Source organism: Gallus gallus (assembly GCF_016699485.2).
Source record: "Gallus gallus isolate bGalGal1 chromosome 16 unlocalized genomic scaffold, bGalGal1.mat.broiler.GRCg7b 16_unloc2, whole genome shotgun sequence".
Lineage (NCBI taxonomy): Eukaryota > Metazoa > Chordata > Aves > Galliformes > Phasianidae > Gallus > Gallus gallus.
In genome coordinates, this window is record NW_024095939.1 from 166,681 (window position 1) to 178,771 (window position 12,091).

The 12,091-nt window shown below is 61.6% G+C and overlaps 1 protein-coding gene across 1 annotated transcript in view; it reads right to left on the bottom strand.

The window, feature by feature from the left end:
- GTF2H4 (general transcription factor IIH subunit 4) overlaps positions 1-12,091 on the bottom strand; it is a 42,688-nt gene that overhangs the window by 20,208 nt on the left and 10,389 nt on the right. The window contains 4 exon segments of the mRNA XM_040656653.2: positions 2,411-2,479; positions 3,942-4,050; positions 9,662-9,750; positions 9,857-9,953. Of these exon segments, the coding sequence (XP_040512587.1) occupies positions 2,411-2,479; positions 3,942-4,050; positions 9,662-9,750; positions 9,857-9,953 (364 nt within the window).

A 12,091-nucleotide genomic window follows, 5' to 3' on the forward strand; every position in this document is an offset into this window, starting at 1 on the left:
CCAACACCCAACAGCAACCCACAACAACCCGACACCCAACAACCCACCGACACCCAACAGCAACCCAACAACACCCCACAACACCCAACAACACCCCACCAACACCCAACAGCAACTCAATAACAACCCAACAACACCCAATAACACCCAACAACCCACCAACACCCCACAACCCAACAACCCACAACACCCAACAACAACCCAACCCAATAACACCCCAAAAAACCCACCAACACCCAACAGCAACTCAACAACACCCAACAACACCCCCCGACAACACCCCAACAACACCCCAACAGCAACCCCACAACCCAACAACACCCCAACAGCAACCCCACAACCCAACAACACCCCAACAGCAACCCCACAACCCAACAACACCCCAACAGCAACCCCAAAACCCAATAACACCCCAACAACAACCCAACAACACCCAACACCCCACAGCAACCCACAACAACCCACCAACACCGAACAACCCAATAACACCCCAACGACAACCCACCAACACCCCATTTCCCCCCCAATAACCCAATTTTCCCACCTCCCCCCAAATTCTCCCCCAATTCTCCCATTTTCTCCCCAATTTTTCCCCATTTCCCCTTCAATTCTTCCCATATTTTCCCACCTCCCCCCAATTCTCCCCTCAATTCTCCCATTTTCTCCCCAATTTTTCCCCATTTCCCCTTCAATTCTTCCCATATTTTCCCACCTCCCTCCCATTCTCCCCCCAATTTTCCCATTTTCTCCCCAATTTTCCCTATATTTCCCCACTTCCCCCCAGTTTTCCCTATTTTCTCTCTCTTCCCCTCGTTTTCCCCCCAAATCTCCCCAATTTTCCCTATATATTCTCACTTTCCCCCCATTTCCCCCCCAATTGTCCCCCAATTCCGCCCAATTCTTCTTATATTTCCCCACTTTCCCCCAATTCTTGCCAAATTTCCCCCAAATCCCCCGAATCCTTCCCCAATTCCCCCCAGTTCACCCCAATTACCCCCCAATTTCCCCATTTTCTCCCCAATTTTCCCTATTTTCTCCCACTTTCCCCCCAATTCTCCCCAAATTCCCCCAATTCTTCCTGTATTTCTCCACTTCCCCCCCAAATTCTCCCCCAATATTCCCATTTTCTCCCCCCATTCTCCCCCGAATTCCCCCAATTCTTCCCTAATGTTCCCATTTTGCCCCCAATTTTCCCTATATTTTCTCACTTTCCCCCCATTTCCCCCCCAATTGTCCCCCAATTCCGCCCAATTCTTCTTATATTTCCCCACTTTCCCCCAATTCTTGCCAAATTTCCCCCAAATCCCCCGAATCCTTCCCCAATTCCCCCCAGTTCACTCCAGTTCCCCCCCAATTTCCCCATTTTCTCCCCAATTTTCCCTATTTTCTCCCACTTTCCCCCCAATTCTCCCCAAATTCCCCCAATTCTTCCTGTATTTCTCCACTTTCCCCCCAAATCTCCCCCAATTTCCCCACTTCCCCCCCAAATTCTCCCCCAATATTCCCATTTTCCTCCCCCCATTCTCCCCCGAATTCCCCAATTCCCCCCGAATTCCCCCCAATTCTTCCCTAATGTTCCCATTTTGCCCCCAATTTTCCCTATATTTTCTCACTTTCCCCCATTTCCCCCCCAATCGTCCCCCAATTCCGCCCAATTCTTCTTATATTTCCCCACTTTCCCCCAATTCTTGCCAAATTTCCCCCAAATCCCCCGAATCCTTCCCCAATTCCCCCCAGTTCACTCCAGTTCCCCCCCAATTTCTCCATTTTCTCCCCAATTTTCCCTATTTTCTCCCACTTTCCCCCCAATTCTCCCCAAATTCCCCCAATTCTTCCTGTATTTCTCCACTTTCCCCCCAAATCTCCCCCAATTTCCCCACTTCCCCCCCCAATTCTCCCCCAATATTCCCATTTTCTCCCCCCATTCTCCCCCGAATTCCCCAATTCCCCCCGAATTCCCCCCAATTCTTCCCTAATGTTCCCATTTTGCCCCCAATTTTCCCTATATTTTCTCACTTTCCCCCCATTTCCCCCCCAATTGTCCCCAAATTCCACCCAATTCTTCTTATATTTCCCCACTTTCCCCCAATTCTTGCCAAATTTCCCCCAAATCCCCTGAATTCTTCCCCAATTCCCCCCAGTTCACCCCAATTACCCCCCAATTTCCCCATTTTCTCCCCAAGTTTCCCTATTTTCTCCCCACTTTCCCCCCAATTCCCCCAATTCTTCCTATATTTCCCCAGTTTCCCCTCAAATCCCCCCCAATTTTCCCACTTTTCCCCCAATTCTCCCCCAATTTTCCCACTTTTCCCCCAATTCTCCCCCAATTTTCCCACTTTTCCCCCAATTCTCCCCCAATTCATTCCAGTTCCCCCCCCCTTCTCCCCCATTCCCCCCCACCCCCCCTCACCTTGCCCAGCGTGCTGAAGCTCAGCTGGAAGAGGAAGGAGAGGATCTCTACCAGATCCATGCCACGTGCCTAAAGGACGGGGGGGGGGGCAAAAAATGGGGGGTTGAAAGTGACCCTGGGGGTCCCATTGAGGAATTTGGGGGTTCTGAGGGGAGGGGGGGGGGGCTAGGGGGGGTCCTAGAGAGGAATTTTAGGAGGGGTTCTGAACAGGATGGCCATCCCAGGAAGGAATATTGGGGTCCTGGAGTGGGGTGGGGGGGGATCTGGGGGGTCCTGAGGTTCCAGAGAGGGATATGGGGGTCCCGGGGGGGGTCCTGGGGGGTCTATTGGAGTCCTATGGGGAAATCTGGGGAGGATATTGGGGGGGGTCCTAAGTATTTATTGGGCCTGCAGGGAGGAATTTGGGGAGGATGGGGGGGGGTTTTTAGGGGTCCCAGGGAGGAATTTTGGGGTGCTGGGGGGGATTTGGGGGGTCCTGGGGTTCCAGAGAGGGATATGGGGGTCCTGGGGGGGGGTCCTGGGGGTCCATTTGAGTCCTATGGAGAAATCTGGGGGGATATTGGGGGGGGGTCCTAAGAAGATATTGGGGCCACAGGGAGGAATTTGGGGAGGATGGGGGGGGGGGGTATTTAGGGGTCCCAGGAAGGAATTTTGGGGTCCTGGGGGGGATCTGGGGGGTCCTGGGGTTCCAGAGAGGGATATGGGGGTCCTGGGGGGGGTCCTGGGGGTCCATTTGAGTTCTATGGAGAAATCTGGGGGGATATTGGGGGGGGGGTCCTAAGAAGATATTGGGGTCACAAGGAGGAATTTGGTGAGGATGGGGGGGTATTTAGAGGTCCCAGTAAGAAATTTTGGGGTGCTGGGGGGGAATTTTGGGGGTCCTGAGGTTCCAGAGAGGGATATGGGGGTCCTGGGGGGGGTCCTGGGGGTCCATTGGAGTCCTATGGAGAAATCTGGGGGGATATTGGGGGGGGGTCCTAAGAAGATATTGGGGCCACAGGGAGGAATTTGGGGAGGATGGGGGGGGGGGGGTATTTTAGGGGTCACAGGAAGGAATTTTGGGGTGCTGGGGGGGATTTGGGGGGTCGTGGGGTTCCAGAGAGGGATATGGGGGTCCTGGGGGGGGTCCTGGGGGTCCAATGGAGTCCTATGGAGAAATCTGGGGGGATATTGGGGGGGGGGTCCTAAGAAGATATTGGGGTCACAAGGAGGAATTTGGGGAGGATGGGGGGGGTATTTAGCGGTCCCAGGAAGGAATTTTGGGGTGCTGGGGGGGATCTGGGGGGTCCTGGGGTTCCAGAGAGGGATATGGGGGTCCTGGGGGGGGGGGGGGGGGGTCCTGGGGGTCCCAAGGGGGGGTCTATTGGAGTCCTATGGTGAAATCAGGGCGGATATTGGGGTCCTTGGGGGGATTGGGGGGGGAGCCTTAGCAGACAGTGGGGCCACAGCGGGGGGGGGGGGGGGGGGGGGGGGGGCTTTTGGGGGGGGGGGTCTCTGGGGGGGATTTGGGGGTGTCCCCCCCCCCCCTCACCTCGGCACCCCGCAGGTACTGCAGCACGAAGTACCAAAGCTGGGCAGGGGTGTCCAACAGCAGGAACTGAAAGCCGGCCGATGTGATGCAGGGGGCTTCCCCCCCCTCACTGCGGGGACCCCCCAAAAAATCAGACCCCCCACAACCCCCCCAAAAACCCCTCCCAAACCCCACTGTGCCCCCATACCCCACAAAGCCCCCTTAAAGACCCCCCCACATCCCCTCCCAAACCCCACTGTGCCCCCAACCCCACCCCAAGCCCCCTATAGCCCCCAAACCCCCTCCAACCCCCCCCCAACCCCCCCAAAAACCCCTCCCAAACCCCATTGTGCCCCCATACCCCCCCTTACCCCACAAAACCCCCATGAAGACCCCCCCAGATCCCTCCCAAACCCCACTGTGCCCCCCAACCCCCCCATACCCCACAAGACCCCCTTAAAGACCCCCCCAGATCCCCTCCCAAACCCCACTGTGCCCCCCCAACCCCTCCCATACCCCCCTATAGCCCCCAAACCCCCTCCAACCCCCCCCCAACCCCCCCAAAAACCCCTCCCAAACCCCATTGTGCCCCCATACCCCCCCTTACCCCACAAAACCCCCATGAAGACCCCCCAGATCCCCTCCCAAACCCCACTGTGCCCCCCAACCCCCCCATACCCCACAAGACCCCCTTAAAGACCCCCCCAGATCCCCTCCCAAACCCCACTGTGCCCCCCCAACCCCTCCCATACCCCCCTATAGCCCCCAAACCCCCTCCAAACCCCCCACAACCCCCCCAAAAACCCCTCCCAAACCCCATTGTGCCCCCCAACCCCCCCAGATCCCCTCCCAGACCCCGCTGTGCCCCCATACCCCCCCATACCCCACAAAACCCCCTTGAAGACCCCCCCAAATCCCCTCCCAGACCCCACTGTGCCCCCCAACCCCACCCCAAACTCCACTGTGCTCCCCCAACCCCCCTAAAGCCCCCAAATCCCCTCCAAAACCCCCCCCAACCCCCCCAAAAAGCCCTCCCAAACCCCACTGTGCCCCCATACCCCACAAAACCCCCTTAAAGACCCCCCCACATCCCCTCCCAAACCCCACTGTGCCCCCCCAACCCCCCTATAGCCCCCAAACCCCCTCCAAACCCCCCAAAACCCCCCCAAAAACCCCTCCCAAACCCCATTGTGCCCCCCAACCCCCCAGATCCCCTCCCAGACCCCGCTGTGCCCCCATACCCCCCAATACCCCCACAAAACCCCCTTGAAGACCCCCCCAGATCCCCTCCCAAACCCCACTGTGCCCCCCAACCCCGCCCCAAATCCCACTGTGCCCCCTCAACCCCCCTATAGCCCCCAAACCCCCTCCAAACCCCCCACAACCCCCCAAAAAGCCCTCCCAAACCCCACTGTGCCCCCCCCAACCCCTCCCATATCCCCCTATAGCCCCCAAACCCCCTCCAAACCCCCCACAACCCCCCAAAAACCCCTCCCAAACCCCCCAAATCCCCTCCCAAACCCCACTGTGCCCCCCAACCCCACCCCAAATCCAACTGTGCCCCCCCAACCCCACCAAAAGCCACCAAACCCCCTCCAAACCCCCCACAACCCCCCCCAAAAAACCCCTCCCAAACCCACCAGACCCCCACCCAAACCCCCCTGTGCCCCCATACCCCACAAAACCGCCTTGAAGACCCCCCCAAATCCCCTCCCAGACCCCACTGTGCCCCCCCCAACCCCACCCCAACTCCCCTATAGCCCCTAAGCCCCCTCCAAACCCCCCACAACCCCCCCAAAAACCCCTCCCCAACCCCACTGTGCCCCCATACCCCCCAATACCCCACAAGACCCCCTTAAAGACCCCCCCAGATCCCCTCCCAGACTCCACTGTGCCCCCCCCAACCCCACCCCAAGCCCCCTATAGCCCCCAAACCCCCTCCAAACCCCCCACAACCCCCCCAAAAACCCCTCCCAAACCCCATTGTGCCCCCCAACCCCCCCAGATCCCCTCCCAAACCCCACTGTGGCCCCCAACCCCCCCCATACCCCACAAAACCCCCTTGAAGACCCCCCCAAATCCCCTCCCAAACCCCACTGTGCCCCCCAACCCCGCCCCAAATCCCACTGTGCCCCCTCAACCCCCCTATAGCCCCCAAACCCCCTCCAAACCCCCCACAACCCCCCAAAAAGCCCTCCCAAACCCCACTGTGCCCCGCCAATGCCCCACAAAACCCCTAAAACCCCCAGATCCCCTCCCAAACCCCACTGTGCCCCCCCAACCCCTCCCATACCCCCCTATAGCCCTCAAGCCCCCTCCAAACCCCCCACAACCCCCCCAAAAACCCTTCCCAAACCCCCCAGACCCCCTCCCAAACCCCACTGTGCCCCCCAACCCCATCCCAAACCCCATTGTGCCCCCCCACCCCCCTATAGCCCCCAAACCCCCTCCAAACCCCCCACAAACCCCACCCAAAAACCCCTCCCAAACCCGCCAGACCCCCACCCAAACCCCACTGTGCCCCCCAACCCCCCCATACCCCACAAAGCCCCCGTAAAGACCCCCCCACGTCCCCTCCAAACCCCACTGTGCCCCCCACCCCCACCCCAACCCCCCTATAGCCCCCAAACCCCCTCCAAACCCCCCACAACCCCCCCAAAAACCCCTCCCAAACCCCACTGTGCCCCCCCAACCCCACCCCAACCCCCCTATAGCCCTCAAACCCCCTCCAAATCCCCCACAACCCCCCAAAAAAACCCCTCCCAAACCCCATTGTGCCCCCAACCCCCCCATACCCCACAAGACCCCCTTAAAGACCCCCCCAAATCCCTCCTCCCAGACCCCACTGTGCCCCCCCAACCCCACCCCAACAACCCTATAGCCCCCAAACCCCCTCCAAACCCCCCACAACCCCCCCAAAAACCCCTCCCAAACCCCACTGTGCCCCCCAACCCCACCCCAAGCCCCCTATAGCCCCCAAACCCCCTCCAAACCCCTCACAACCCCCCAAAAAAACCCCTCCCAAACCCCATTGTGCCCCCCAACCCCCCCATACCCCACAAGACCCCCTTAAAGACCCCCCCAAATCCCCTCCCAGACCCCACTGTGCCCCCCTCAACCCCTCCCATATCCCCCTATAGCCCTCAAGCCCCCTCCAAACCCCCCACAACCCCCCCAAAAAACCCCTCCCAAACCCCCCAGACCCCCTCCCAAATCCCACTGTGCCCCCATACCCCCCAATACCCCCACAAAACCCCCTTGAAGACCCCCCTAAATCCCCTCCCAAACCCCCCTGTGCCCCCCAACCCCCCCATACCCCACAAAGCCCCCGTGAAGACCCCCCCACGTCCCCTCCAAACCCCACTGTGCCCCCCCAACCCCACCCCAACCCCCCTATAGCCCCCAAACCCCCTCCAAACCCCCCACAACCCCCCAAAAAAACCCCTTCCAAACCCCACTGTGCCCCCCAACCCCCCCAGATCCCCTCCCAAACCCCACTGTGGCCCCCAACCCCCCATACCCCACAAAACCGCCTTGAAGAACCCCCGATCCCCTCCAAAACCCCACTGTGCCCCCCCAACCCCTCCCATACCCCCCTATAGCCCTCAAGCCCCCTCCAAACCCCCCACAACCCCCCAAAAAACCCCTCCCAAACCCCACTGTGCCCCCATACCCCCCAATACCCCCACAAAACCCCCTTGAAGACCCCCCTAAATCCCCTCCCAAACCCCCCTGTGCCCCCCAACCCCCCCATACCCCACAAAGCCCCCGTGAAGACCCCCCCACGTCCCCTCCAAACCCCACTGTGCCCCCCCAACCCCACCCCAACCCCCCTATAGCCCCCAAACCCCCTCCAAACCCCCCACAACCCCCCAAAAAAACCCCTTCCAAACCCCACTGTGCCCCCCAACCCCCCCAGATCCCCTCCCAAACCCCACTGTGGCCCCCAACCCCCCATACCCCACAAAACCGCCTTGAAGAACCCCCGATCCCCTCCAAAACCCCACTGTGCCCCCCCAACCCCTCCCATACCCCCCTATAGCCCTCAAGCCCCCTCCAAACCCCCCACAACCCCCCAAAAAAACCCCTCCCAAACCCCACTGTGCCCCCATACCCCCCAATACCCCCACAAAACCCCCTTGAAGACCCCCCTAAATCCCCTCCCAAACCCCCCTGTGCCCCCCAACCCCCCCATACCCCACAAAGCCCCCGTGAAGACCCCCCCACGTCCCCTCCAAACCCCACTGTGCCCCCCCAACCCCACCCCAACCCCCCTATAGCCCCCAAACCCCCTCCAAACCCCCCACAACCCCCCAAAAAACCCCTTCCAAACCCCACTGTGCCCCCCAACCCCCCCAGATCCCCTCCCAAACCCCACTGTGGCCCCCAACCCCCCATACCCCACAAAACCGCCTTGAAGAACCCCCGATCCCCTCCAAAACCCCACTGTGCCCCCCCAACCCCTCCCATACCCCCCTATAGCCCTCAAGCCCCCTCCAAACCCCCCACAACCCCCCAAAAAAACCCCTCCCAAACCCCACTGTGCCCCCATACCCCCCAATACCCCCACAAAACCCCCTTGAAGACCCCCCCAAATCCCCTCCCAAACCCCATTGTGCCCCCCAACCCCCCCATACCCCACAAGACCCCCTTAAAGACCCCCCCAAATCCCTCCCAGACCCCACTGTGCCCCCCCAACCCCACACCAACCCCCCTATAGCCCCCAAACCCCCTCCAAACCCCCCACAACCCCCCCAAAAAACCCCTCCCAAACCCCACTGTGCCCCCCAACCCCACCCCAACCCCCCTATAGCCCCCAAACCCCCTCCAAACCCCCCACAACCCCCCCAAAAACCCCTCCCAAACCCCACTGTGCCCCCCAACCCCATCCCAACCCCCCTATAGCCCCCAAACCCCCTCCAAACCCCACACAACCCCCCCCAAAAACCCCTCCCAAACCCCACTGTGCCCCCCCAATGCCCCACAAAACCCCCTAAAACCCCCCCAGATCCCCTCCCAAACCCCACTGTGCCCCCCCAACCCCACCCCAACCCCCCTATAGCCCCCAAACCCCCTCCAAACCCCCCACAACCCCCCCAAAAACCCCTCCCAAACCCCACTGTGCCCCCCCAACCCCACCCCAACCCCCCTATAGCCCCCAAACCCCCTCCAAACCCCCCACAACCCCCCAAAAACCCCTCCCAAACCCCACTGTGCCCCCCCCACCCCCACCCCAAGCCCCCTATAGCCCCCAAACCCCCTCCAAACCCCCCACAACCCCCCAAAAAAACCCCTCCCAAACCCCATTGTGCCCCCCAACCCCCCCATACCCCACAAGACCCCCTTAAAGACCCCCCCAAATCCCCTCCCAGACCCCACTGTGCCCCCCCCAACCCCTCCCATACCCCCTATAGCCCTCAAGCCCCCTCCAAACCCCCCACAACCACCCCAAAAAACCCCTCCCAAACCCCCCAGACCCCCTCCCAAACCCCACTGTGCCCCCATACCCCCCCATACCCCACAAAACCCCCTTGAAGACCCCCCCAGATCCCCTCCCAAACCCCACTGTGCCCCCCAACCCCATCCCAAACCCCACTGTGCCCCCCCAACCCCCCTATAGCCCCCAAACCCCCTCCAAACCCCCCACAACCCCCCCAAAAACCCCTCCCAAACCCCACTGTGCCCCCCCCCCACCCCTAAGGACCCCCCCCCGAGGACCCCCCCCCCCAAAAACCCCCCACCTTTTCATCAGCCCCGCCTGCACCAGGAGCTGCGCCAGGTCCTGACTCACCGCCGCGCTGGGGGACCCCACCATGAAATGCAGTATAACCTATAAAAGGGGGGGGGGGGGGGGGGAAGACCCCCAATACGTATTTAGGACCGTAAGACCCCCCCCCCCCACCCCAGGACCCCCCCCCCCCCCCCCAAATCCTCACCTCCCAACGTTCCTCGGCGTATTTATCCAACGCGGGCACAGCCCGGGCGTGTTTATCGGGGCCCAATGGGGCGGTGTCGTCCGACCACGCGCTGCCCCTTTAAGAAAGACCCCCCCCCCCCCCCCTCCCCAATATTAACAACCAGGAAAGTGGGGGGGGGGATGGGGGGCACAAAGGACCCCCCGCTTTCCCCCCCCCCCCACCCCAAAATCCCATTACTCTCATTGCCACACTGCACTGCCCCCACCCACCCCACCACCCCCCCTTTACCCCCCCATTACCTCCAATCGCCCCCCCATTATCCCCATTAAACCCCCACCCCATCACCCCCCCATAACCCCACTGCCACCCCATAACCCCCCCCAATAGCCACCAATTGACCCCCATTAACCCCCCTCTCCCCATTCCCCCCCCATTGCCCCCCATAACCCCCACTGCCCCCCCATAACCCCATTGTCCCCCCTTACCCCCTCAATAGCCTCCAATTGACCCCCATTACCCCCCCTCTCCCAATTACCCCCCCATTACCCCCCTTTACCCCCCCCAACCCCATGCCCCCCATGTCCTCATTGCCCCCCATACCCCATTGCCCCCCCATTACCCCACTGCCCCCCCATAACCCCATCACCCCATGCCCCCCATAACCCCATTGCCCCCTTACCCCCCCCACAATAGCCCCCAATTGACCCCCATTACCCCCCCTCTCCCCATTCCCCCCCCATTGCCCCCCCCAACCCCATGCCCCCCATGTCCTCATTGCCCCCCATAATCCCATTGCCCCCCCACGTCCCCATTACCCCCCCCATTACCCCCCTTTGCCCCCCCCAACCCCATGCCGCCATGTCCTCATTGCCCCCCCATAACCCCATTGCCCCCCCTTACCCCCCAATAGCCTCCAATTGACCCCCATTACCCCCCCTCTCCCTATTACCCCCCCATTACCCCCCTTTGCCCCCCCAACCCCATGCCCCCATGTCCTCATTGCCCCCCCGTCCCCATTGCCCCCCCGTAACCCCACTGCCCCCCCATAACCCCATCACCCCATGCCCCCCATAACCCCATTGCCCCCCCTTACCCCCCCCCAATAGCCCCCAATTGACCCCCATTACCCCCCTCTCCCCATTCCCCCATTTCCCCCCCCACTGCCCCCCCAACCCCATGCCTCCCATGACCTCATTGCCCCCCCATTATCCCCATCACCTCATCACCCCCCCATAACCCCACTGCCCCCCATAACCCCCCCCAATAGCCCCCAATTGACCCCCATTAACCCCCCTCTCCCCATTCCCCCCCCATTGCCCCCCATAACCCCCATTGCCCCCCCATAGCCCCATTGTCCCCCCTTACCCCCACAATAGCCCCCAATTGATCCCCATTACCCCCCCTCTCCCTATTACCCCCCCATTACCCCCCTTTGCCCCCCCAACCCCATGCCCCCCATGTCCTCCTTGCCCCCCCATGTCCCCATTGTCCCCCCGTAACCCCACTGCCCCCCCATAACCCCATTGCCCCCCCTTACCCCCTCCAATAGCCTCCAATTGACCCCCATTACCCCCCCTTTGAACCCCCCATCCCCATGCCCCCCCATGTACTCATTGCCCCCCCATATCCCTATCACCCCATGCCCCCCCATAACCCCCCCAATAGCCTCCAATTGACCCCCATTACCCCCCCCCCATTACCCCATTACACCCCCCCTTGGGGCCCCCCAACCCCATGCCCCCCATGTCCTCATTGCCCTCCATCACCCCATTGCCCTCCCATATCCCTATCACCCCATTGCCCCCCCATATCCCCATCACCCCATATCCCCCTATATCCTCATTCCCCCCCCATATCCCCATCGCCCCACCCCCTCCCCCCCCCCCACACCCCCATCGCCCCCCATATCCCCCCATATCCCCCTATATCCCCATTGCCCCCCCATATCCCCCTATATCCCTCTATATCCCCATTGCCCCCCCATATCCCCATCGCCCCCCCTCCCCCCCCCCACCCCCATTGCCCCCCATATCCCCCCATATCCCCATTGCCCCCCCATATCCCCATCGCCCCACCCCCACCCCCCACATCCCCATTGCCCCCCATATCCCCCCATATCCCCCTATATCCCCATTGCCCCCCCATATCCCCATCGCCCCCCCTCCCCCCCCCACATCCCCATTGCCCCCCATATCCCCCCATTGCCCCCCATATCCCCATCGCCCCCCCTCCCCCCCCCACATCCCCATTGCC